Source organism: Sphaerodactylus townsendi, linkage group LG03 (genome assembly GCF_021028975.2).
Source record: "Sphaerodactylus townsendi isolate TG3544 linkage group LG03, MPM_Stown_v2.3, whole genome shotgun sequence".
NCBI lineage: Eukaryota > Metazoa > Chordata > Lepidosauria > Squamata > Sphaerodactylidae > Sphaerodactylus > Sphaerodactylus townsendi.
Window position 1 is genome coordinate 60205470 of NC_059427.1, and position 24214 is coordinate 60229683.

The 24214-nt window shown below is 46.0% G+C and overlaps 2 protein-coding genes across 2 annotated transcripts; both read left to right on the forward strand.

The window, feature by feature from the left end:
• Positions 1 to 3890: 3890 nt before the first annotated feature.
• LOC125430073 (platelet glycoprotein IX-like) lies at positions 3891 to 7558 on the forward strand. Its single transcript, XM_048491791.1, has 2 exons — positions 3891 to 3965; positions 5752 to 7558. Exon 2 carries the CDS (start codon positions 5760 to 5762, stop codon positions 6360 to 6362), a length of 603 nt encoding a protein of 200 aa, XP_048347748.1. The 5' UTR covers positions 3891 to 3965; positions 5752 to 5759; the 3' UTR covers positions 6363 to 7558.
• Positions 7559 to 8679: 1121 nt separating this feature from the next.
• Positions 8680 to 23735, forward strand: LOC125430074 (platelet glycoprotein IX-like). Its single transcript, XM_048491792.1, has 2 exons — positions 8680 to 8901; positions 22181 to 23735. The coding sequence occupies exon 2, from the start codon at positions 22182 to 22184 to the stop codon at positions 22722 to 22724; it is 543 nt and encodes a 180-aa protein (XP_048347749.1). The 5' UTR covers positions 8680 to 8901; position 22181; the 3' UTR covers positions 22725 to 23735.
• Positions 23736 to 24214: the final 479 nt, after the last annotated feature.

Below are 24214 nucleotides of genomic sequence, written 5' to 3' on the forward strand. Positions count from 1 at the left end.
AGCAAGTCTTTATTAGTCTGGAAATAACTTAAAAATTTTTTTTTACAATGAGTCTTGGCTCTCCCAAAAGGATCACCAGTGGCCTTGCTGAGGCCAGAACTTGGTTGCCCTCGCTCAAAGCCCATGCCCATTTAGCCATTTTGAAATGTTGGGTAAAAAATACTACATCCAAGATGGACTCTTTTGGTCACCAATGTTTCAACCTCCTTTTGAGAACTGACAAGACCCTTTCAGATAATTTAGGATTAGTTTCTGAGTGTTACACCATACCAGATAACTTGCTCCATAATGTGGTAAATAATACTGAGTTGCAGGAGTGGATCTATAAAGAGGATGCCATTTTCAACAGCATGACAATCTCACAATCGCGGTTTGTACCATGGTACAAAATATCGAAAAGGGATCATATGAGAGTGTCCAATCTGGTAAATAGCTCAGTATCTTAGGGTGACCTTAACATTCCAAAGGTTCCGGCCAATGCCTTCCACTGTTTTTACTGGGCAAGACAAAGAGTCTTGTCCGTTCTCAAAAGCAGGTTGAAGTGAGTTGAAGGCCAAAAGGTATATAGTTGTATTCAGTTGGTCCTACTGATTTTGGCAATATATAGTTTTCCTAATGTTTTTTAAAAATTGATGAACTATCTCCGTAGCTATGCAGAGACAATACCCATCTACCTCCCATTGAGAAGCATTAGGTTGACCTGCCCTCCACGGACCACTCCGTTTTTTCTCACTGCACAGAAAAATTAAGTTGGTCTGCAGAGGGCAGGTCATCTGAATGCTTCTCAATGGGAGGAAGACGGGTCTTCCGAGTGACTAAGATTTTGTGTCTATGGAGATGGCTCCTTGAAAAAAAAGGGAACCTGTATGTTACTGGAATAGGCAGGAACAGCTGAGTACAACTAAGCACTATTAGGGCTGAAAAGGCTCCCAGGATCAAAGCCTGCAGAGCATACATCCTGGGACAACCTTCAGCAAATGGCAGCAGGGAGCATCCTTCAGCTGCACACAAAATGATGGGCGCAACCTGAGAGTGAAACTGACCAGAGAGCAAAACGGTCAGATGGGAAACAGTATATTTTCCCCTCTGCCACTTTTGGTGTCTGGAAAACACACCAGAAGCCACTTTTTTAAAGAGATCCCCAGACATCTTATTTTGGGTGTACAGAGTGAAAAGAGGCAGTCGCCTCTTTTTAAGATGTCTCACAAATGTATTTTTGTGCTGTGTGGAATGGACACACTGCACTGACATGCTTCAGCAACAGATTGTTGCTGTAACACTGAGATGTTGACAGTGTTCTCATTTAAATGGTGTGGGTTGGGGGGTCACCTTCATATTCCCCCATGATTATTATTCTAGAAAGGTTATATGCTCCCGCTCATAACTGTGTTCTAAGCAGCTCTGAAATGTTAAGAAACAATGTGTACCATAAATCATCTTGTAAAGAAAGATTACCAGCTAATCTTCAACACTGGGTAATGTACTTGGAATCTCTTAAGGTTAGTTGTTTAAATCAAATAATTAAGCAGATTCGCAAGACAGGCTGTGGAGTGAAGCGGAATTTTAAATGCCAGCAGTTTCTCCAGATCCTCATTTTATTTATGAGACTGCATTTGTCAAGAAAGGATCAGGGAGATCAGTGAATAGATAAGCAAAATTATACACACACAAACCCCTAATATATACAAAACTCACACTGAATCTATTAAACGTTCCAAAGAAAAAATAATTGGCAGGGATGGGGGGGAGGGGGGAGGGGGGAGGGGAGAGAATATTTGTATAGAAAATCTATGGGAACAGAGACCTTGCCTATATGCTCCAAAAATTAAAATTAGATCTAAATCTGGAAACTGAATGTGAAAGGTAAACCCCTTGAGTGGTAGAAACCATAGATCTTACTTTAAAGCAGTAGCCAAGAAAATCTGGAAGCAGAGGACAATCAAAACAAAGCTAGAGTTGCCAGCTCTGGCTTGGGAAACTCCCATAGGTCTGGAGACAGTGGCTACTGAAGGGAGTGTTATTTAACCAGAATATTTGGCATATCACAGAGTTTTCCCTTTGAAGCTGCCATTTTCTCCACAGGGAACTGATACCTGGGGTCTGGAGATCAGTTGTAATTCAGAGAGATCTCCAGGCCCAACTTGGAGGCTGGCAACCAAGCTACGGATCATTTTTCTTTTTAGTAGATAGAAAGGAATCGTTCCACTGGGTAAAGCTGCACAAGGGAAGGGAAGATGTCAGAAAGAAGAGGTAGAAAGAAGACGAAACAACTTAATGGTGCAATTAATTGTCTTTACTGTCAGTTTTTGGGTTAATTTTTATCAATGATTTATTAATTAGGTATTTCTGCTTTCTTTTTTATTTATTTGATGTTCTAGGGATAACTGACCCGTTGAAAAGTAACAAGACATTAGATCCAGAAAGCATACAATGAAGGGTTTTAGAAGTACTAGAATATGAAAATAGTAATGCCCTAACAAGAATACGCAATTAAATTCTACATTTGAGTTTTCTAAAAGAAGCAAAAATAATGCCTAATTTTAGAAAAGGATCCAGGGGAGATTCTCAAAGTTACTGGTTAACAGCCCCAAACCTGGAGGTCGTGGGACGTGGCACCCAACTCCAATAAGACTTTCTGGCAGTTCAGGGAGTTCAGAAAAGCCCCCAAACTCCCCTGCCACCAGAAAGTCCCATAGGATTGAAAGGACATATGCCACCAACAGGATGGCATATGACTGAGAGCTGGTGCACTATGCAACCAGCTGTAAATCCCAGGAGGGAGCTGACTAACTTTGATTCTGCCCCCAGGAACACCTTGGCCCACACACACACCCCACCATGTTGGCATCCAAGTAGAACACCAGCGCAGCCGCGCCGTGGCCGAAACTTCTGCGTGTGGTGGCAGCAGAGCTGCAAGATGTGCAGCCACTGGTGTATCTGCCCCCTCCGCCAGGGTAAGTGTCCCAGGAAGGGCGAATGCACTGGCATGTGCTTCTAGGAGCCCCCTTTGGATGGGGCTGTAACATATCCTCCAGGTAAACCAGTAGAAAGCATCATTGTGGATAGGGTGGTAAGTATATAGAAACAAATCCTCAAATGTCAACACACTGGTGCAAAGGGAATTGCGACCTCACTAACCCTTTGGAATTCTTTGAGAGTATTAAGAAACAGGAAAATATGGCTGATTCAGCTTCTGACAAAGTCCCTCACTAAAGGCTCTTGAATAAACTTACCAGTCTTGGGTCATTTCCGCACATGCGGAATCATGAACTTTAAATTTATTTTCAATGCACTTTGCAGCAGGATTTTACTGTGGTCCCTTCTGCACATGCAGAACAATGCAGAGGACATTTCACAATTGTTTGCAAATGGATTTTGCTATTCCACACGGTAAAATCCAGCTGCAAAGTGCATTGAAAGTGGATTGAAAGTGCAGTATCCTGCATGTGCAGAAGGGGGTCTGAGCAAAATAGCAAAATTCATTTGCAAACAATTTTGAACGTGGATTGAAAGTGCATTATTCTACATGTGCAGAAGGGGTCTTGGTGTAAAAAGTACATGTTCTTGATTAACTGGTTAAAACAACTGGCAATTGTTCTTGCAGTGGATGGAAGTTCCTACTGCCACCTGCACTAGGACTGCTGCAATTTAATTTTTTCCACAAATTATCTGGAATTAGAGAGGGCAGTGAAGTGACCAGGTGTGCAGATGACGCCAGTGTATTCAGTTTTTTGAATACCGAAGCAGATAGTAAAAGAACTCCCAAAAAGAAACTGATGAAAGAGTTGGAGCACCTTATCTAAAGGAAATGCTGAGCAATTTGTGGCTTTTCAGTTTCGAAACAAGGGAAACTGTACATGTTTCTAAAATTATGCACGGGGTAAAGCAAGTGGATAGGCAGCACTTCTTCTCCTTCTCCTGGAGGATCCATCCAGTGAAGCTGAGGGGCACTAGATTCAAGACAGGTAAGCATACTTCTTCAAACAAGGCATAACTAACATGGCCCTTTCAAGATGTGATGGTTTCTTTAAAAAAGAACTTGGCAAATTAATGGAGAATAAGTCCATCAGTGCCTATTGACTATAATGGCTAAGTGGAACTGCCATGCTCAGAGGCAGTATTACATGCGGTGGCAGAGCAGGATGGTGTTGTTTTCATCATTCATGTGCTATTTGTGAGCTTCCCAGGGCCATTTTGTCAGCAGCTGGGGGAACAGAATGCTGGGTGCTTGCTGTGATCTGGCAGGGCTCTTTATTGTTTTTATGAAGGCAAAGAAAGAAATGGTGCGGTTCCATGACCTGTGTTTTTCTTCTCAGCTTTGAGGTTTACCAGCATTGTTTTTTAACAGGAGGAAATTAAGAGTGTCAGGATGCCTCTGTTGTAGTGATCTGCTGTAGCGATCCAAATTCTGTTCTCACTAATGGGTTGGAGTGAACAGCAAATCCATAGAAAGCTAGAATATGCAGAAGTTGAGGGGTGGGTGGGTTCATGGCAATTTCATATCCTCAAATGACATAAAAATGGTCTACAGCAGCTCAAGTGGACTCACTGCTTGTTTTGACAAGCAATAAGCTCCTAGGTGAGCAGCTCTCCGAGTCAAAGTAGTTGAGATGCTTGGAGATCTGTGACAATCTTCCTAGCATGTTTTAAATGGAAACAGAAGACATGACAGATGGCAGTTGAGATGACACTACACAGTAGTGGAAGGGAAGGGAAGGGGGAATGAGTGCCTCCTTGTATGCTTCTGAAACAGGTTTAATAATGGCGTCTAGGGCACAGAAATAGAAAGCGCCCAAAGGCAGCAGGAAATGGAGGCAGCAAGTCTCCCTGAGCTGTGTACCACACAGGGATATCCATCCTCTCCAACAATCTTCCAACCTTTTCTACAGGCTCTATGCTCTCAACCCAACATCTGGGCAGCAGAGAAAGCTAGCTGCAAAGAACAAATAGTTTAAAAAACCCAACTAAACAAACCCCACAGCAGCCAGTAAAAGAGCAAGCTAACTACAGTGGAATGGTGTTGGTTTTGCTTTCCTTCACCGCCTGATCATTCTTCTTTAAGCACCTTGGCAATCTCATTCTCTTCCCTGAGGGTACTACATAATCATGCTGCGGATTATGTGGATAGGCAGGCAGAGAGAGCAGCCTATCTCCTTCTCCTTACATCAGATAAACAAAGCGCTTGCTAAATTTCAACAGTTGTGATGAGAAGCAACCATACATTTCTGAGCTACTCTTCTAATTAAAAATATTACAGCTATGTATTTAACATAAATAATTATATCTTGTTTTATGCGTATGTTTGGTGGGGTGATGTACACAGTTGTCAAGTGGATTTTTTAGTTAATGGTAAATATAAATATGGCTGTCTGTGAGCCCTTGAGTACTACAGTCATAACCTGTAGTCTCAAGTATCCTGATATTAGGACTGTAGCCTGAACCAAAATCTCTAAACTTCTACCCAGCACAACAATCTTAGTCCCTATTTATACACATACTTTAAGCAATTCAATTCTCTGTAGTAATGGGTTTAAATACGATTAACAGCGGCTCATGTAATGATGCAAAAACCCAAGCAGATGCATGCATTAGTATCTCCCTGCTTTTGTTACTTCTGTATAGCATCTAAAGACACTAGGAGTGCTCTATTGTTTAAGAACAAATTGTACAAAGATGATATATTGCCAGGAAAATCAGGATTTTCTATGTGCAGAATGTACACATTACACTGTGCATATTCTTATCCTGCAGCTACCAGCATGAACAGAGGACTTCTCTCGTTACTGCTGCTGTACACAGTCCAAGCCAAACCCTGCCCTCCCTGTTTGTGCGAGCCACTGCAAGGAAAATTGGGCTGGCGAATAGACTGCACTTCACTGGGGCTGAAGGAGATGCCTCTCCTGTCAATTGACATCCTGATTCTTGAGCTGCAAAACAACAGTTTGACCACAATCCATCCTGGCACGTTGGACATCTTGAGAAAAGTGGAGAAAGTAGATTTTTCCAACAATCCTTGGAACTGCGACTGCTCTATTTTATATTTCAAGATGTGGCTGGAAGACTTCCATGGAGCCTCTCTTGCCAACATTACATGTGCGGGTCCCACTTCTATGAAGATGAGAGCCTTGAGCCAGCTGAGTGGAAATGACTTGGAAGGATGCCGGAAACCTCCCCCAATCAACTGCCTTGATTTCCTCTGGAGGGATGTTCCACTCATTGCTATTGCAGTATTGGTCTTAATTTTATCATTCTGCATTCTGTATTGTTCCAGAAAATTAGCCCACCAAGCTAATAAAAAGCAGCATTCTCTTGAAGTCCCGCTGCTGCAGATTCACGACATGGAAGACCAGAAGTCAAAGTAAACTGCTAACAGCTCTTTAATGAGAATACCAAAAGTAATCTGTTAATGAAGAAGTGTTTGTATAGAAAGTAAGCATTCATTCACTGCCATGGCTTGTGGTAAAGATAGAGCATAAGTTGTATTTTGTTTTGTTATTGCTGACTGTGTGGGGGAAGGGGGTTTGGAAGGGTGAGTGGTGACTGAGTTTTGGGCCATGGGGATATTGTTGAAGCCCTAGGAATGCCAGTTTGGGATTCGGAAATATCTGGGGAAATACCTGGAGATGTGCAGCCTGAGGACAGCAGGGTTTGAGCAGGGGAGAGACTTCAACGGAGTATACCGCCATACAGCACAGGCGTATGGCCTGTAGGGACATGAGGTCACCCATGTCCCCGGGCGCACACATTTCAGTCATGTGGGGGTGCCAGGAACCCCCTCACATGACAAAACAGCATGCGCCCTTGCCATACGCTGCCAAGCCCCACCACCCGCCTCCCTGCAGGCCGTCTCCTGCTGTCCCCAGGGACCACTTCCCCCCCGGTCTGCCTTTGGCATAGAGTCCACCTTCCAAAGCAGCCATTTTTCTCCAGGTGAACTAATCTCTGTCGCCTGGAGATCAGTTGTAAATAGCAGGAGATTGCCACCCACTAGCTGTAGATTGGTAACTCAACCAAGCTCCTGTCCCTGTAGCCAGAGGTGAGATCCAACCAGTTCTCACCACTTCTCTAGAAGTGGTTACTAATTTTTTCTGAGTGCCAAGAAGGGGTTACTAAAGCAACCTCCCTGCCCAATAGGGACTGGAGGTGCGTGTGTGCGGCGGCGCCACTGTTTGAATCCCACCACCTGTTATTAAAATTTTTGGATCCCACCACTGCCTGTAGCCATCAATCTAGTTTGGGCCAGCTCTGGAGGTGGGTTCAACTGGGGTGGGTCTGAGGGAGAACATCTTCCCTCTGGTCTAGCCTGTCCCAGATATACAAAAGAGAAGGCAGCCTGAAGCAACCCAGGCACTCAGAGCCTTCTTTGTCCTCCGTTAAATAAAACATGTTTCTGCAAAAAGTAAGTGTATGCAGCCATGACTAAATGATGCTTGTGGCAGAGAAAGAACACCAGCTGTATTTTGTTTGCTATTTTTGGTTATGCAAAAATTCCTACCATGGCCGCATTCTGTTTCCTGAAACAACCATTGTCACTGGAATAAAACCAATTACAATCGAATTCTGTTGGCTGTGCAAATTATTACTGCATATGCTAACACTGCAGCATGTGGTCATCTGTGTTTATGGAAATTCTTTCCTGTGCGTCAAAGCTTCTGCTAACTGCAGAAGCATTTTGCCAGATCCAAAGAGAATTATGATAACAGACCCTATGCAAACCGTTTCCTAAGCCCTGCCAAAAAAGAGCCACGTATATGATTCAGGTACAGTTCAAGTTATTTAATTAAACAGGATGCCAGGCAAAACTCCTTAATCTCTCTCTCTCTCTCTCTCTCTCTCTCTCTCTCTCTCTCTCTCTCTCTCACACACACACACACACACACACACACACACACACTCCATTTAAAAATGGTGAGTACTGGGGGGTGTCATGTGGCATTCAAAACAGACTTCTGCTGTTCAGTTTTATTTGTATGTAACAACAAATGATTATGCAGTACAACTTGGAGTCTGCTGTAGCAACAGACAAGTATTTGAGATGGAACATATGGACTGCATTATGTCTGCATAATTATCTAGTCTTGCTTAATTTAAAAAACAAAAATAGAATAGACAATGCTCTGTATTAAAATAAACTGCTTCTTGCTATATACAGGCAACTGAAGAGGTAAAACTGAAGGAAAAATCCAACATGACTTCTACTAGTCTATTTTTTAACTTAAATTGGAGAAGTAGTCTTATCGTTACCCAAATGCCACTGGATAAGTGAGAACTCAAGTTGCTAATGCATTTTGTCTCCACAAGTTCATTTTAGCACATGTAAGGCTAGTACACGAACAGATGAAAAAGTGTGTGTGTCATGGGGGAAGATCTAGAACTGACTGCAACATATATTGTATCTTCTCTCCATACCCCATTTTCCCCACCATATACTGAGAAGAATGCAACAGCTTTGCCATAAGAATACACACATGGGGGATCTGAATGGGAGTCTCTGGAGCACAGGAGCCATTGCAATAAGCAGAACTCTGCTTATCAGGTCCAAGCCAGTGTGCTTTTATCTGGGAAATTCTTGCAGAAAACAGCTAAAAAGCCTACATACAGAGACAGTGTCACATGTTTATCTAGCCTGGCCACTTCTCTCATGATCCCTAAGTCACTTCCCACACAGTTCATCAAATTCAGCTGCGTAGAGCAAGCTGCGGTGGTTACATTTCTTGCTGTCATAACCCACAAAAGCAAGAAATTACTGCCCCAGCCAGCACTATCTTATCGTGAACTGAAGAATGCCACAGGTCCTGTAAGGGCAGGGGGGGGGGGTGTCAAAATAAAGAGTTCAAAAGCAAAAATAAAAGAATGCAAAGCTGTGAACTGACTGGATCCCTCATGAGCCTGGGAAGGAAGGTAAGTGCTGTATAAAGGAAACCTGCTGGGTCAGGTGTTACGGGGGAGACAGGGAGGTTCCTGCAGTTCACTTTCTGCAGGAACTGAACTGAACTGAACACTAAGCCTGGGGGAGCTACAGCAGAGGTTTCTGGTTGATATCACTGTTCTCAGTAATTTAAATACTTTTGAAGTTTGGACTTAAATTATCATCCTTCCAAAAACCACGGAGGATAATCAGAACTCATAAACTGCATCCAACAAAAATGGATTTCTGTAGCTGACAATTACAATATTAAAGTATAAAATACTTTTTATTAAGCTTTGGTAAAAGTACCTGCTTTTAAAAAAACTGAAAAAGATGCTAGTGTCCCTCTTTATTATAGCAACAGGTTTCAAGTACTTAATAAATCATAACAAAGGAAGTGCATAACAAATCATAACATTTAGAAATAATGTTTTTTTTAATTTGTCATAATGTCTTAATTCTAGGTATGATATAAATTAAGTCTTATGAAAAAAAATTCTGTGAAGCTCACACATCAGTTTTACACTTATTCCCTGCAGATAATCCCCTTATTAACACCTTTTGGTGGGGGGCGGAATGTCCTCTGTGTAGAGCTTGCTGGTCAGCAGTGGGCATTTTGTAAGCCATTTTGAGCCAGGCTCAGATGCCAAAGGGCCTATGCCTGCCTTGTAGAGAGCTGGAGCTTTTCAAGCAAGGGAAGTTCAATTCTGCCGCACCAGCCAATTCAGTGACCCAAGCAGGGGCGTAGCTCCAAGGGGGACAGGGGTGTGGTGAGGGCATGGCAGGGGCGTTCCGGAGCGGGGGCGGAGGATTCAACAGTGCACTGGGCGCTTTCCCCCCTTGCTACGCCTCTGGACCCAAGCAACTACTTGATGTGCCAAATCAGTGACAGGCAGCAGTATGAGAGGAGGCAAAAGGCATGGCTTGGACCTGTTGTCTCACAGACATGTGCTGCTGCCACCCATCCAAGGTAGGCTGAGGAGGTGCAGGACCCATGAGTCTGCTGGATTCCATGCCATCCCCTTTGTACTTTTCAAAGTCCCCATCCATATCCTGAGAGCCAGCATGGTGTAGTGGTTAAGAGCAGAGAACTTTAATCCAGAGAACTGCTTCTTATTCCCTACTCTTCCACATAAATGGAAGTCCCCACATAGAAATAGTCACAGGCTGTACTACTTAAATTTCACAGACTTTTAATTCTGTTAATATTTTTTCTCTATAACTGTGCACATGCATAAGAAATCCACTTTGTCAGCATTCCATATGTCCCTCTCCTTCTTCATGACTCCTTTTTAAAACCAAATAACACATCTGGAGTTCCATCACAGAACTCCAGCACATGAATAATGTAATCTTTATCAAAGTCCAAGTCTGAAGCTATTTTAATATCTTTGGAAAATATTAACCATGTTGTCCTGTGTAAGCATCCACAGGTATTTTCTTCACATTTTTCAATAATTTAGATGGAATATGTTTGTACATCCAAAATATAGCAATTATGTTTTTCAAATTTTCACCCTCAGGCACTGAATTTAGAAAACAGCTTTAGAATAGAGAAATGCATATGGTCCAGTAACTAAAATTATGACTTCAAATGAAGATTCCTCTAGTTATCAGAAACTCAGTTTGGGGCTCAAAGGTTTGGGGACAAATGTGGTTTTATTTAGTTCCAAAAAGTTTAAACCAGAATAAAAACCTGGTCATCCTTAAAATACTACATTATCTCATTTTGTTTTTGTTGCAAAATAAGTTCTCAGTCTTTTTGACCCTGTGGGTATCTTTGAACTTCTTTCACAGAGTAGCAGGCAGAACCATAAAATGAACACCGCAAACAGTGGAGCCACACATATGCACATACAACATAGGTATTTTCTACACAGCACAAATAAAACACCTTGAGGACATGAAAATAAGCATTTGGGGGCGGAACTCTGCACAGCTTTTTCCCCAAAACACCCTCAGGACATTTTATTTCAGCTTAAACTGGGTTTTTTTGAAAATGCTAAGTTAGCGATCTTTTTTCTGAAGTCAACTCCTGCTTGCTGAGCTCAGGAGACAATTTATTTGTCCTGCCCAGTCAAACAGCTCCAGTGATGGGATTCAAATAATTTAACAACTGGTTCTGGTGGTCAGATTCAAATAATTCAACAATTAGTTGTTTACAAGCACCACTTTAACAACCGATTCTGCTGAAGTAATGTAAACCTGCTGAATCCCACCACTGCACAACTCTCACTTTTGGTTTCTCTCTTCCTTACACCTGCCATTTTCTGCCAGTTAACTCCTCTGTGACACTGACCATTTATAAGCTCTGGGAAGTTTGCTCTGCAGGCATCTCTGCTGGCCACCTTTTTAGTTTATAAACTCAGTATTTCCTGCTGATTCCAGCAATATATAGGGGTTTTTTTTTGGGGGGGGGGGGTATTTTCACATCTGATTCTCATATCATATGCTTGTGTCTTCTAAGACACCTCATCAATTTTTTTTAAAAAAAACTGGAAAATTATATATTGCCAGAATCGTCAGGAAACATTGAGTTGAATTTTATTTTATAAGCTAAAAAGGCAGCCAGCAGCAATGCCTGCAGACCAAATATCCCAGGGTAGCTTTAGCAAATGGTGAACAGAATGGAGGAGTGAAGTGGCAGAAAATGGATGATGCAGGGAAGAGAGAAACTGAAAGTGTGCATGGGAAAAAAAACCCCACTGTCTCTTCTGTCACTTTTTTTTGTCCATACTGTCTAGATAAAAAAATGAGGAGATAGTTTTTTAAGACGTCTCCAGGATGTCTTATTTTGGTTGTGTGGGAAAGACCATACAGAAGAAGTCCAAGAGCAGAAGATAAAGGGAGTAATTTTAAAAATACACTGAGAAAAGGAACATGAGAGAGAATAAACCCAGCTGCTGCCAACACAATGTTATTTGAATCTGCACAGCCCATCAAATCTCCAATGGCCAATCAGAAGCTCCACTTGGTCCCATCCACTTCGTAAAACACTTGGCATGCATCAGGAAAGATGTCAACCAGCACTATGGCACCTATAGGTACCACTTTGAGGTGCCCTGGACTAACATAACTACTTTTCTGAAATTGTCTGTTATGGGTTTTCCGGGCTGTGTGGCTGTGGTCTGGTGATTTTTGCTTCTAACATTTCTCTTTCATCTATGCACCTCACAGGGGAGTGAGGTTTGTTTGCATGTGTCTTGGTAAAGTTCATTTACAGTTGCACTTGCTGTAGCATTAGCAATCATGTGTCTCAATGGAGTTCACTTGCAGTTGCCTTAGTCTCTGGTTTTTAATGTTGGTGTTTTTTAGCCAGGTTTTGTTGATTTTCAGACTCTCTTCCTTTTTGTAGAAACTGTCGCAGTGTTTGTGAATTTCAGTGCTTTCCCTGTGTAGTCTGACATAGCAGCTGTCAGAATTGTCATGAATTTCTGTGTCTTCAAATAAGATCCTATGTCTGGCTTGGTTTACAGCATGGTCAGCTACTGCTGATTTCTCACGTTGGATTAGCCCTCAGTGCCTTTCATGTCCTTAAGCCTGGCCAGAATGCTGCAAACCAGCAGGAAAGCAGCTCGGGGTCTATTGCTAGGGCTGTTGAGAACTATAGTTTTGTTTGAAGTAGACCGAGGCATTCAGTTCCTGAATCTATGCTAGGTAGACTTTTTTTTCTGCATTACATAACAGTGGCGTGCTGGCACTTCTGAATCCAGCAGCAGAACCAGGAATAAATAACACCTTCTTCTGCCTGCACCAAGGCCGTTCTGGTGATTTATGTGTTCATACATCAATGGGAATTACTTCGGAGTGAACTTCTATCAGATGGCGTTTGCAGTACTAAGCAGAACACATTCACTAAAGAAGGAGCAGCTTTGAGATCACCTAAAAAAACCACAACTTGGGCTGAGCTGGAGCTGCCAGAGAAATAGTGGAGAAATCTGCCATGGAAGAGGGTCTTAGGCGACACTTCCTTTTCAGATAGATTGCCAACAACATTCCAGTGGGAACTGGAAATCTCCCAGAATTACAAGTGAGCACTAGACAACAGAGATAAGTTTCCCTGGAGGAAATGGCTGCTTGGGAGGGTGGACTCCATGGCATTGTATAATCCCTTCCCCTCCCCGTTTCCTACCCTCTACCCCCAAGCTCCAGGAATTTCTCAACCCTGTTTCCAGGACAAAGCCATTTCTCTCAGTTGATCCCCCTGGGTGGCCTATTTTTCTCTTTTTGCAGTCTATTCCTTTGTAGATGCCTCTGTTGACTGCTGTGACTATTGACCTGTTTAGCCTGGCCACCAGCCCTCTAGGGCAGAATTGTCCTGGTGAGATTAATGGCTAGTTTGCCCCGGAGGAAAAGAACTGAATATTTGAGATACCAAACCATGTTTCTATTGTTTTCATAGCAAGAGAATAACACGCTGACCCCACACATTTCTCCAGCTGCACTTCCTTATTCTACAGTTTGTTAAACTCTTCTCAGCTGGCTTTCTTATCTCTCAGCTGCAACTAGTCATAACATCACTTGCATATTCCAAAGCAACATGGCAACAGATCTTCAAACTATCACAGTGCTAAGGCAATCACCATTTTTTTAAAAAATCCCAAAACCACCAACCTCCAAAGTCATGCAGGGGACTCTTGTCTTGGCAGCCATAGGGGCTGAGATAAAAAAAAAAAGTATCGATGTGGATTGGACCTTCAAGTCCCAAGAACCCAGTGTGGAAACATGTTCGATTGAAATCTTTCCCAAAATGTTATATCAAACCAGGTTTCAGAGCAAAGCAGGGACAAAACACCAAATGGATTATTAGGGAATGATGTTGCATGGATGCTTCAAAAAAACTGCTGTGTTTTGAATGCCACATTGAAGCAAAGAGCCTGTGTGGAAGTTACTTAAGATGCATCTTATTTTCTGACTAGATTTGTCATCTGCCTATGTTCTGCTCTTGATCTTGTTAACTATGGATTTGGTCTGTTCCAATTTAGAGATGATTTAGAAGCAAATGGGATGAATATTAACTTCTTGTACAGTTGCTTGCCTTTGGTTATAGCTTGTGCAAAGTGAATTGGTAGCACATCCTTGGCAGAACAGCAGTGTCCTTTCATCCCTAGTAAAAGGAAGGGCTCATTAAGCTAAAAGGAAATAGCTTTTAAAAAATTTAGTTTGTAGAAGCAGCCATTTAGCTCCTAGATTGCTGGACACTAGTCCCAGCAGATACTTCTTAATTTTCATAATTTAAAAAAAATTGTAATGTAGATTTGTTTGTAGTTTACTGCTTGGTGGGGTTAAAGAGTTAGGAACACAAATAATTTCAGTTTTATTAGGATCCTCAAACAGCACATACTAGTCCAGCTGCTATTGTAAGTGTTGCGGCTTCCTTGCATTTTTTTTGTCATGATATCATCAATTCCTATATTTATCATGCCTTTTAAATTTTTGTACTTTGAGTGTTAAATTTAGGGCTGGCCACAAATTTTAGGAGGCCTTGGACAATATTTCCTCATGGGGGACATCTTGCCTCAGAATACAACATGCACATTCGCAGGGAGTGGAGGGAATCCTTTCATGCCCTTTCAAGAGTCCTTTTCAGGCACTGTGGTCCCAGCAGTCCTGTCTCGCATAATAGGAAAAGGCGCTATATGCAAGTATCTCAGTACACACAACCAGAATGTTGCCTGAAAAACACAATGGATCAATGTATAATTCAGTTTTCAGATAGCATGCACTGAATTTGCAAAAATGTGCATGTTGCTCTTTTCAGACCTTATGGTGATTGGGCATACTGAGATGTTCCATATAGGTGCATTCCCAGTATGTGGGATATACGGCTGCCAGGCAGGGCCTAGCAACCAGCAGTGAGACCTATTGGCAGTGGAAACCCTCATAGGCCCCTTCCGCACATGCAGAATAAAGCACTTTCAATCCACTTTCAATCCACTTTGCAGATACATTTTACTGTGCGGAATAGCAAAATCCACTTGCAAACAATTGTGAAAGGAGATTGAAAGTGCATTATGCTGCATGTGCGGAAGGGACCATAGGCAACCTAATGATATTGCCAGTGTCACTAGTGTCAGTGCCTATGTACCCAGTAGTACTGTCAGCACATCTCCTGGAGACACCATGGACAGTCTGCATTTGGGCAAAACTCTATGGTAGGTTTACCCAAATGCCAGAGTGTATCTTTCTTCTCCCTGCCAACACAGTGCAATCACGTTTGGGCGCACAGACAGTGATGACATCTTGTAGGGATGCTATCAATCCCTCTTGTTTCCCATTATTGTTCCCCTATCAGCCAGCTAAGTGTAAGTGGGAAGGTACCTACTGGGGGCTGGAGATCCCTTGCCTCTAGCAGGGGAACTACAAGCTTAGTGCAATAGGAGTACCAGAAATTTAATCCCTGAAACAGGCTAAGATTGGGCTTTGCCTGCAAAGTAAAAAAAGGAATGTGAAAGAGCCACACACCCCTGGCATCTCCAGATGTCTTTCCCATTAGGAAATGGAAGATCATGCCAAGAATCCCTGCAACATTGCAGTGGAGAATGAATGAGGTGAGCAACTGTCAGCAAAGAACAGAAGAAATGTCTGAGGGTGGGCATCAGCTGCCATTCTTTGCTCCTTACTGATCACCCTTCTGAGAAGCTAGCAGTGACTGAGAGCAGCATCAGCTTCCTGTCCTTTCTTTACCCTCTCCCTTTGTGAGGCAGCTTCTGGTGCCCAATGCTGCTCACTCCTTTCCTTGTATGTTTCTCAAAGAGTGGGCAAAACTTATGTGCTAATTGTTTTGTGGGATAATAGCATACTTGGCACAATGCAATAATACACACTGTGTGGCTCCAGAGACACATGCATCCCCTTGGTCTGCCACCTACCCTTGCTGGTAGGGTTTGTAATTGGCAGATGTTTCCCACCTTGAAAACTCTCTCCCAGAGGACTGAGTAAGCTGAGACCAGGGTCCCATAGGACTTATCATAATTCTGCAGGGCCTATAAAATGGAGCTATTCCACCAGGCCAATGATTTTTATTTTTATTTATTTATTTATTTATTAAACTTTTATACCGCCCCATCCTCCAGGGGCTCTGGGCGGTGTACAGCATAAAACATGGTAAAACAAGTCACTAAAATCTTTAAAACAGCGGTAACAAACATTAATAGTAATCCATAAAATAGCTTAAAACTCATAAAACAGCAAAAAACCATAATACATAATAAAAGGCGTCCGACCCCAATTTAAAACCTACCCCCATGAGGGGGGATGGCAGGACCCCTCAATATGAGGGGACCCTGATGTAACTGCCCTAGGGGCAGGGCAGTAAGGGGGCCCCATATCTGCAGCTGGACTCCCCAAAGGCCCCGTGCAACAACACAGGCTTACCGGCCCTGCGGACCTCGCCCAGGTCCCGCATGGCCCGGACAGCTGGAGGATGGGTGTTCCACCAGGCCGCAGCCAGTGCCGTAGAGGTCCTCGCCCGCGTGGGGGCCCGCCGCATCTTAGCGGGGCCGGGGGCCCCCAGTAAGTTGTCCTCTGCAGAGCGCAGAGGCCGAGTTGGGACGTATGGGGTGATGCGGTCCCGAAGGTACGAGGGTCCCAGGCCGCACAAAGCCTTAAAGGTCAAAACCCACACCTTGAAGATGATTCGGAATTCAACCGGGAGCCAATGCAGCTGTCGCAACACAGGCTGGATGTGTTCTCTGAAGGCGCCTCCTGTGAGCAGGCGTGCTGCCGCATGTTGGACCAGTTTTAACTTCCGAATCAAACGCAAGGGAAGGCCCGGTACAGCGAAGTTACAATAGTCCAGCCTGGAGGTGACCGTTGCATGGATCACAGTGGCCAGATCCGCCTGGGAGAGGAAGGGAGCCAACCCGCCCGGGCCTGGCGAAGATGGAAAAATGCAGTCCGGGTTGTATGGGCCACCTGGGTCTCCATTGAGAGAGACGAATCCAGGTGGACCCCCAGACTGCGAACAGAGGGGGTCGGCGCCCATGAGACCCCCTCCCACACCGGCGGCTGGAAATCCCTAACCTCACCCCTGCGGTCTAGCCAGAGGATCTCCGTCTTCGATGGATTCAGTTGCAACCTGCTCTGCCGCAACCAACCAGCTACCGCCTCCAAACAATGCTGGAGAGCCGCGGGGGCGGCAACCGCTCCCCCCTCCATCAACAGAATGAGCTGAGTGTCATCAGCATATTGATGACAGATCAGCCCAAAGCTCCGCACCAACTGAGCAAGTGGTCGCATATAGATGTTAAATAATGGCGGGGATAGCAGCGCTCCCTGCGGTACTCCTCGCACTGAAGCGGGCACCTCCGGGAGGCTTCATCCCCGCACCACACTTGCTGACTCCGGTCCGGAGAAACGAGGCAATCCACTGAAGGACAGTGCCCCGTACTCGAAGCGGCCAGGCGGTGGGTCAAAAGGTCGTGATCGACCATATCAAACGCTGCGGTAAGATCTAACAAAACCAGCAGCGCCGATCCGCCCCGGTCGAGTTGCATGCGGAGCGTGTCTGTGATGGCGACAAGAGCGGTCTCCGTCCCATGCCCAGCACGGAGGCCGGACTGGAAGGGTCGAAAGCCGATCGTCATCCAGGAAACCCTGAAGCTGCTCCAACACCACTCTCTCAATTACCTTCCCCAGAAACGAAAGATTCGAGACGGGGCGGTAATTGGCCAGATCACCTGGATCTAACGATGGTCTTTTCAAGAGTGGGCGGACCACTGCCTCCTTCAACCCATCCGGAAAGACCCTTGCTCAAGGGAGCCATTGATGATGTTCAACAGATGGGGTGCGTAGCTCCGCCCGGCAAGCTTTTATAAGCCAGGAGGGGCACTTATCCAGACAACAGGTAGTAGCTCTAACAGAAGCTAAGGCCCTGTCCACAGCGGCTTCGAGAGCAGGGAGAACTGGGCCAAACTTGGGCCCGAAGACGGCAAGGGAGCCTCCAGTTCACTAATTGTAGATAACGTGGCGGGAAGGTCCCGGCGAAGCAACGTGACTTTATCTGCAAAAAAAGCTCATGAATGCCTCACAGCTAATAGCCAATCGATGATTTGTAGACCCTTCCGATAAGGAGGTCAAAGACCGAATTATACGAAATAATTGCGCCGGGCGGGAGCTAGCAGACGCAAGAGAGGAGGAGAAGAAAGCCCTCTTCGCCTCGCTTCGTTTGCCATCTCATAGGCCTTCATAAACGTCCTATAAGATGTTGGCCAAGAGCCATCGCGAGATTTCCGCCACACTCGCTCTAGTCGTCTAAGCATCCGTTTCATATGGCGCAGCTCCTCGGTATACCAAAGGAGCCTGCCGAACACGGGGCGAAGAGGACGCCGGGGAGCAACAATCTCGATGGCAACGAAGGAGGCGAAGCCAGTCCTCCACCTGCTCATCGAGTGTGCCGGCGGGTTCAGGGTCCCGCAGAGCATTCAGGAAACCAATCAGATCCATAAGTCTCCGCTGGCGGCATAAATCACCCCTCGCCTAGACGGGTTTGGCGTGGCAGGGCCATCCGAACCTTCAAGGCGTAATGGTCAGACCATGGCATTCTATCCGTAGAGGATATGACCATATTAACCCCAAACCAAAGACCAAATCCAGCGTGTGGCCTGCCTCATGAGTGGGGCCAGAACTTACCAAGGAGAGGCCTAGTGCCACCATGGATGACACCAGGTCCGCAGCCACTGTACATGGCGGTGTCGGCATGGACATTAAAGTCCCCAGAACAATAAGACTGGGGAACCGCAATGCCCAGTCCGCCACCACCTCCAGCAGCCGCAGCAAGGCTGTCCCCTGGTGCGCTAAGGGCGACCGGGTACACCAGGAGGACCGCCATCCTCTCCACAGCCAACCACTCTGAGGCCGACACACTCCATGCCGCAATCTCTGGGATCGGCGCCGCCCTCAAGGGCATGGAATCACGGCTGAGCCTCGCCACACCACCCCCCCCGCCCTGTGTTCGTGGCTGGTGGAGGCACGCGAACCGAGGGTGGCGTGACTTAGCCTAAGGCGACGGTTTCACCCTCACGCACCCAGGTTTCAGTGATACAAGCCAGGTCCATCTGTTGGGCTTCGAGATAATCTCGAGCACAGCGTTTTATTGTTGATGGACCTGGCATTGATCAGCACCAGCGACGAAGCAGAGTAACCCTGAACTCTGCCACCGTCGTCTCTTTGGGATAGGTCGGAGGTCAGGAAGGCTGTAACGAGCATGACCGTATCTTGTTCGTCTTCTATCATATGGCCGCCGCCTACCGCTATATCTACCCCGTCCCATCAATACCGGGATCCCCTGCCCCAAAGTAGGTGCCCCCATTGTTCAGCCGCTCTCCCCAAAACCTATAGCCTCGCTAACTACTACCACACCAAGCAGGCAGACCAACAGGAGGGTCTGTCCCAGGCAGGGCTGAGCAGGCTGGCTGCCTTGGGCTGCTGGTGGAACTCCTGTTGTAGCTGCCAGGCCCCACCCCCTGCAGGTGTTCCCAATGGGGTGGGTGGGGAAGGACTCTCACTCCCTCCCAGTGGCAGCAGGCGGCAGCTCACCCGGTGGACTTCTGCTTGGCAGGCAGGCAGGCAGGCAGACCAACAGGAGGGTCTGTCCCGGCAGGGCTGAACAGGCTGGCTGCCTTGGGCTGCTGGTGGAACTCCTGTTGTAGCTGCCAGGCCCCACCCCCTGCAGGTGTTCCCAATGGGGTGGGTGGGGAAGGACTCTCACTCCTTCCCAGTGGCAGCAGGCTGCAGCTCACCCGGTGGACTTCTGCTTGGCAGGCAGGCAGGCAGGCAGACCAACAGGAGGGTCTGTCCCAGGCAGGGCTGAACAGGCTGGCTGCCTTGGGCTGCTGGTGGAACTCCTGTTGTAGCTGCCAGGCCCCACCCCCTGCAGGTGTTCCCAATGGGGTGGGTGGGGAAGGACTCTCACTCCTTCCCAGTGGCAGCAGGGGGCAGCTCACCCGGTGGACTTCTGCTTGGCAGGCAGGCAGGCAGGCAGACCAACAGGAGGGTCTGTCCCAGGCAGGGCTGAACAGGCTGGCTGCCTTGGGCTGCTGGTGGAACTCCTGTTGTAGCTGCCAGGCCCCACCCCCTGCAGGTGTTCCCAATGGGGTGGGTGGGGAAGGACTCTCACTCCCTCCCAGTGGCAGCAGGCGGCAGCTCACCCGGTGGACTTCTGCTTGGCAGGCAGGCAGGCAGGCAGACCAACAGGAGGGTCTGTCCCAGGCAGGGCTGAACAGGCTGGCTGCCTTGGGCTGCTGGTGGAACTCCTGTTGTAGCTGCCAGGCCCCACCCCCTGCAGGTGTTCCCAATGGGGTGGGTGGGGAAGGACTCTCACTCCTTCCCAGTGGCAGCAGGCGGCAGCTCACCCGGTGGACTTCTGCTTGGTAGGCAGGCAGGCAGGCAGACCAACAGGAGGGTCTGTCCCAGGCAGGGCTGAACAGGCTGGCTGCCTTGGGCTGCTGGTGGAACTCCTGTTGTAGCTGCCAGGCCCCACCCCCTGCAGGTGTTCCCAATGGGGTGGGTGGGGAAGGACTCTCACTCCTTCCCAGTGGCAGCAGGCGGCAGCTCACCCGGTGGACTTCTGCTTGGCAGGCAGGCAGGCAGGCAGACCAACAGGAGGGTCTGTCCCAGGCAGGGCTGAACAGGCTGGCTGCCTTGGGCTGCTGGTGGAACTCCTGTTGTAGCTGCCAGGCCCCACCCCCTGCAGGTGTTCCCAATGGGGTGGGTGGGGAAGGACTCTCACTCCCTCCCAGTGGCAGCAGGCGGCAGCTCACCCGGTGGACTTCTGCTTGGCAGGCAGGCAGACCAACAGGAGGGTCTGTCCCGGCAGGGCTGAACAGGCTGGCTGCCTTGGGCTGCTGGTGGAACTCCTGTTGTAGCTGCCAGGCCCCACCCCCTGCAGGTGTTCCCAATGGGGTGGGTGGGGAAGGACTCTCACTCCTTCCCAGTGGCAGCAGGCGGCAGCTCACCCGGTGGACTTCTGCTTGGCAGGCAGGCAGGCAGGCAGGCAGACCAACAGGAGGGTCTGTCCCAGGCAGGGCTGAACAGGCTGGCTGCCTTGGGCTGCTGGTGGAACTCCTGTTGTAGCTGCCAGGCCCCACCCCCTGCAGGTGTTCCCAATGGGGTGGGTGGGGAAGGACTCTCACTCCCTCCCAGTGGCAGCAGGCGGCAGCTCACCCGGTGGACTTCTGCTTGGCAGGCAGGCAGACCAACAGGAGGGTCTGTCCCGGCAGGAGTCTGAGACAGGCCTGGCTGCCTTGGGCTGCTGGTGGAACTCCTGTTGTAGCTGCCAGGCCCCACCCCCTGCAGGTGTTCCCAATGGGGTGGGTGGGGAAGGACTCTCACTCCTTCCCAGTGGCAGCAGGCGGCAGCTCACCCGGTGGACTTCTGCTTGGTAGGCAGGCAGGCAGGCAGACCAACAGGAGGGTCTGTCCCAGGCAGGGCTGATTGAGGACAGCAATGGTTCTACCAGCTTAGCTGGCCTCCCTTCCCTCTCTCCTCCCCTTTTCTTGTGATCGACCTTGATAATGCACGGGGATATGGGGAGGACATTACAATACTGAAAGTGGAAATTTTAATTGTTCTCCTTGTGGGAGTAGTATTTTATGTGCCACGTTTTTATTGTTATGTAGTTTAACTGTTTGTTGTTATATTTGTATGTTGTTATATACATTTTATTGGTCTGTATGACACCGCTCTGAGCCTGTCATAAAGGGAAGAGCAACATAGAAGTCGAAAAAACAAAGAAATAAATAAACAAAACTTCCTGAGTCATGCCAGAGATGGAAGTAAATGTGACTCTTGATTGACAGCAGTTGTAAATGTGGGTTTTCCACAAGCTGCCAAGTGAATTTCACCAGTGTAATATAGGTTTTTTGCCACTGAGTGACCAAGTTGCAGATGTCTTTGTTTAGAAAATAGATCTGGCATGCTTCTGGAGCGGAGGGGGTGGGGAGGACAACAGATGCCTGTCTGAGACTGTGACATAAACAAAACAGCTATACCCTTCCACTGCTGCTTTGGCACCCAAATATCTCATCTAGGACATGATAGTGCAGGTTTCACATTACAAGGAAATGTGGGAATATTTGAGACATCCAGTATTTGAGATATCCATAACCAGATCTTTGTATCAAGGGGAAGGAAAACAATTGATTCAGGCACTAAAGTATCAAGATTTTATTATTTCCCATTTAAATTAAAACTTTCATTAACATTTCTCATTCAAAATGTTGCTTGCCTTGCCTTATTTCACTCCACTTATGCCATGTTCTCAATTTTCAGAATGGTCACATGGCAAGGATTACTGATATTTCTGTTCCTTGAAACGAGCTATGCAAGTTCTTGTCCTGACCTCTGCACGTGCTCTCCTTCAGATCACCAACCACTGAAAGTAGACTGTAGCTTCAGAGAACTGGAAACTCTTCCCCCTCTACCCAAGTCAACACAGGAACTGAACCTGCAGCACAACAAGCTGGAATCAATACCTGCAGGAGCATTTGATAACCTTCAGATGTTAAATGTCATCAATTTATCCAGCAATCCCTGGCACTGTGACTGTGGAATTTGGTACTTGAAAAACTGGGTGGAAGACCAACCTGGAGACCTGCTTAGCAGTGATGTAAAATGCTTCACTCCTCCTTCACTTCACCAAAAACCTGTATCTGAGCTAACAAAGGAACTTACTTCTTGTTCTAGTTCCAGAAAATATTGTATTGATTTCTTGTTCATTGATGCATTCCTCCTTCTTCTTATGGTGCTCTGGTTTTGTTTTTTGATTGGGAGTCTCATGATTGCAAAAAGGATTAAGTTTAAAATGAAAATCTGAAGCAACAGCACGGAGATCTTTGTCATGTTTTACTGTCAACTTCTAATCAGATGAAAAGAAGACAGGGAAGAGTCTGGAGCTGTTTCATCATTGTAGTGTCTACTGTGCATAAGACTGCAAGAAGAAAAAGGTCAAGCAAATTATTTCTGATTACCATTAAAAGCACATTGGCACACTGGGAAAAATGGGCATTAATGGCTGTTGTTTTAAGAACTGAAACTCAAGAAGAAAGAATATGTTCATGGACCAACCCTATATTCAATTGATGAGGCAGATCTACTCAGCAGGACCAGCTGTGACAGCAAATAAAATGGAAACCTACGTGTTTGCAGAAAAATCTGAGATTTTAAAAAACCTAATTTTAAACCTAAAACCCAAGTTAACAGCAACATCCACACAGATATTGCAGAAAAAGAGAAAATAAACACTGGAGATTTTACAATATATTGTCAAAGGCTTTTATGACCAGAATCAGCAGGTGGTTGTGGGTGGGTGTGACATCACTTCTTGATTACTTTCAAAAGAACTTCCCCTGATATCTATGGTTGAAATAATGGACATATGGAAAAGTTTCTAAAATGTTGTATTGGAGACTATTTTCTGAACATTCTTTCTGCTGCTCCTCAATTTTTTGAGGGCAGAGAATTGGGGCCAAGGGCAGGGGTTTGCCTGCCATGGGGGGGACAAATAGCAAAGTTAAAGACTCCCAATGCTTGCCAGGAAAAAAAAATTTTGTGTGCAGAGGAATAATCAATACCTCCTGGCATTAATCCTGCCTCCAATATCCTTGAGAAATACATTAATCTATGATGATTGGAGGCCTACTGACAGAGGGGTAGCCAGGGGCAGCTGCAAAGAAAGGGACCCAAATATTTATATATATTATATGTTTGAGTAATTGGGCTTAAAAGGTGTAAGTTTGTTTAGGAGGGCACTATAACTTTTGCACTAATCAATAATGATTTAAGATCACTCATCATATATAGCCCTTCTTTGTAGATGTTAAAGCAACCAGACTGACTAATCTGAAAATAGCAGATCTATATCTGCAGCAGAGGGACATTTCCCTCACCTTTATATTCTATATATTATTTTTATAGGATATACAGATGGGAGAAATGTCCCTCTGTTGCTGATACAGATCTGCCATTTTCAGATTAGTTAGTCTGGTTCCTCAAACTTCCACTGAGAATGAGTGCTTTTAAATCATTATTGATCAGAGTAAGAAGTCTACACAAATAGCAGGCTTCCATTCCATTGAAGTAAGTTTAATGATGGCCACTGTTTCTATCATGATGGCATATAGCTCAAAGGTACTTTGGATGCTTTTATTCACTAACATAATGCAGGCTTTCTATTTTAAAAAGTATGTAACAACTGATTAAGGTTTTAGTAGTAGTCAGCCCTAGAGCTGTGCGATTTAACCTGATGAAAGGGAAACTCATTTTCTAAAAATTGCCAGGTATCATGCATTTCACTTCACAGTCTGA

Coding starts and splice junctions, on each gene's coding strand:
- LOC125430074 (XM_048491792.1), top strand. CDS start 22,182: ATGGTCACATGGCAAGGATTACTGATATTTCTGTTCCTTGAAACGAGC.
- LOC125430073 (XM_048491791.1), top strand. CDS start 5,760: ATGAACAGAGGACTTCTCTCGTTACTGCTGCTGTACACAGTCCAAGCC.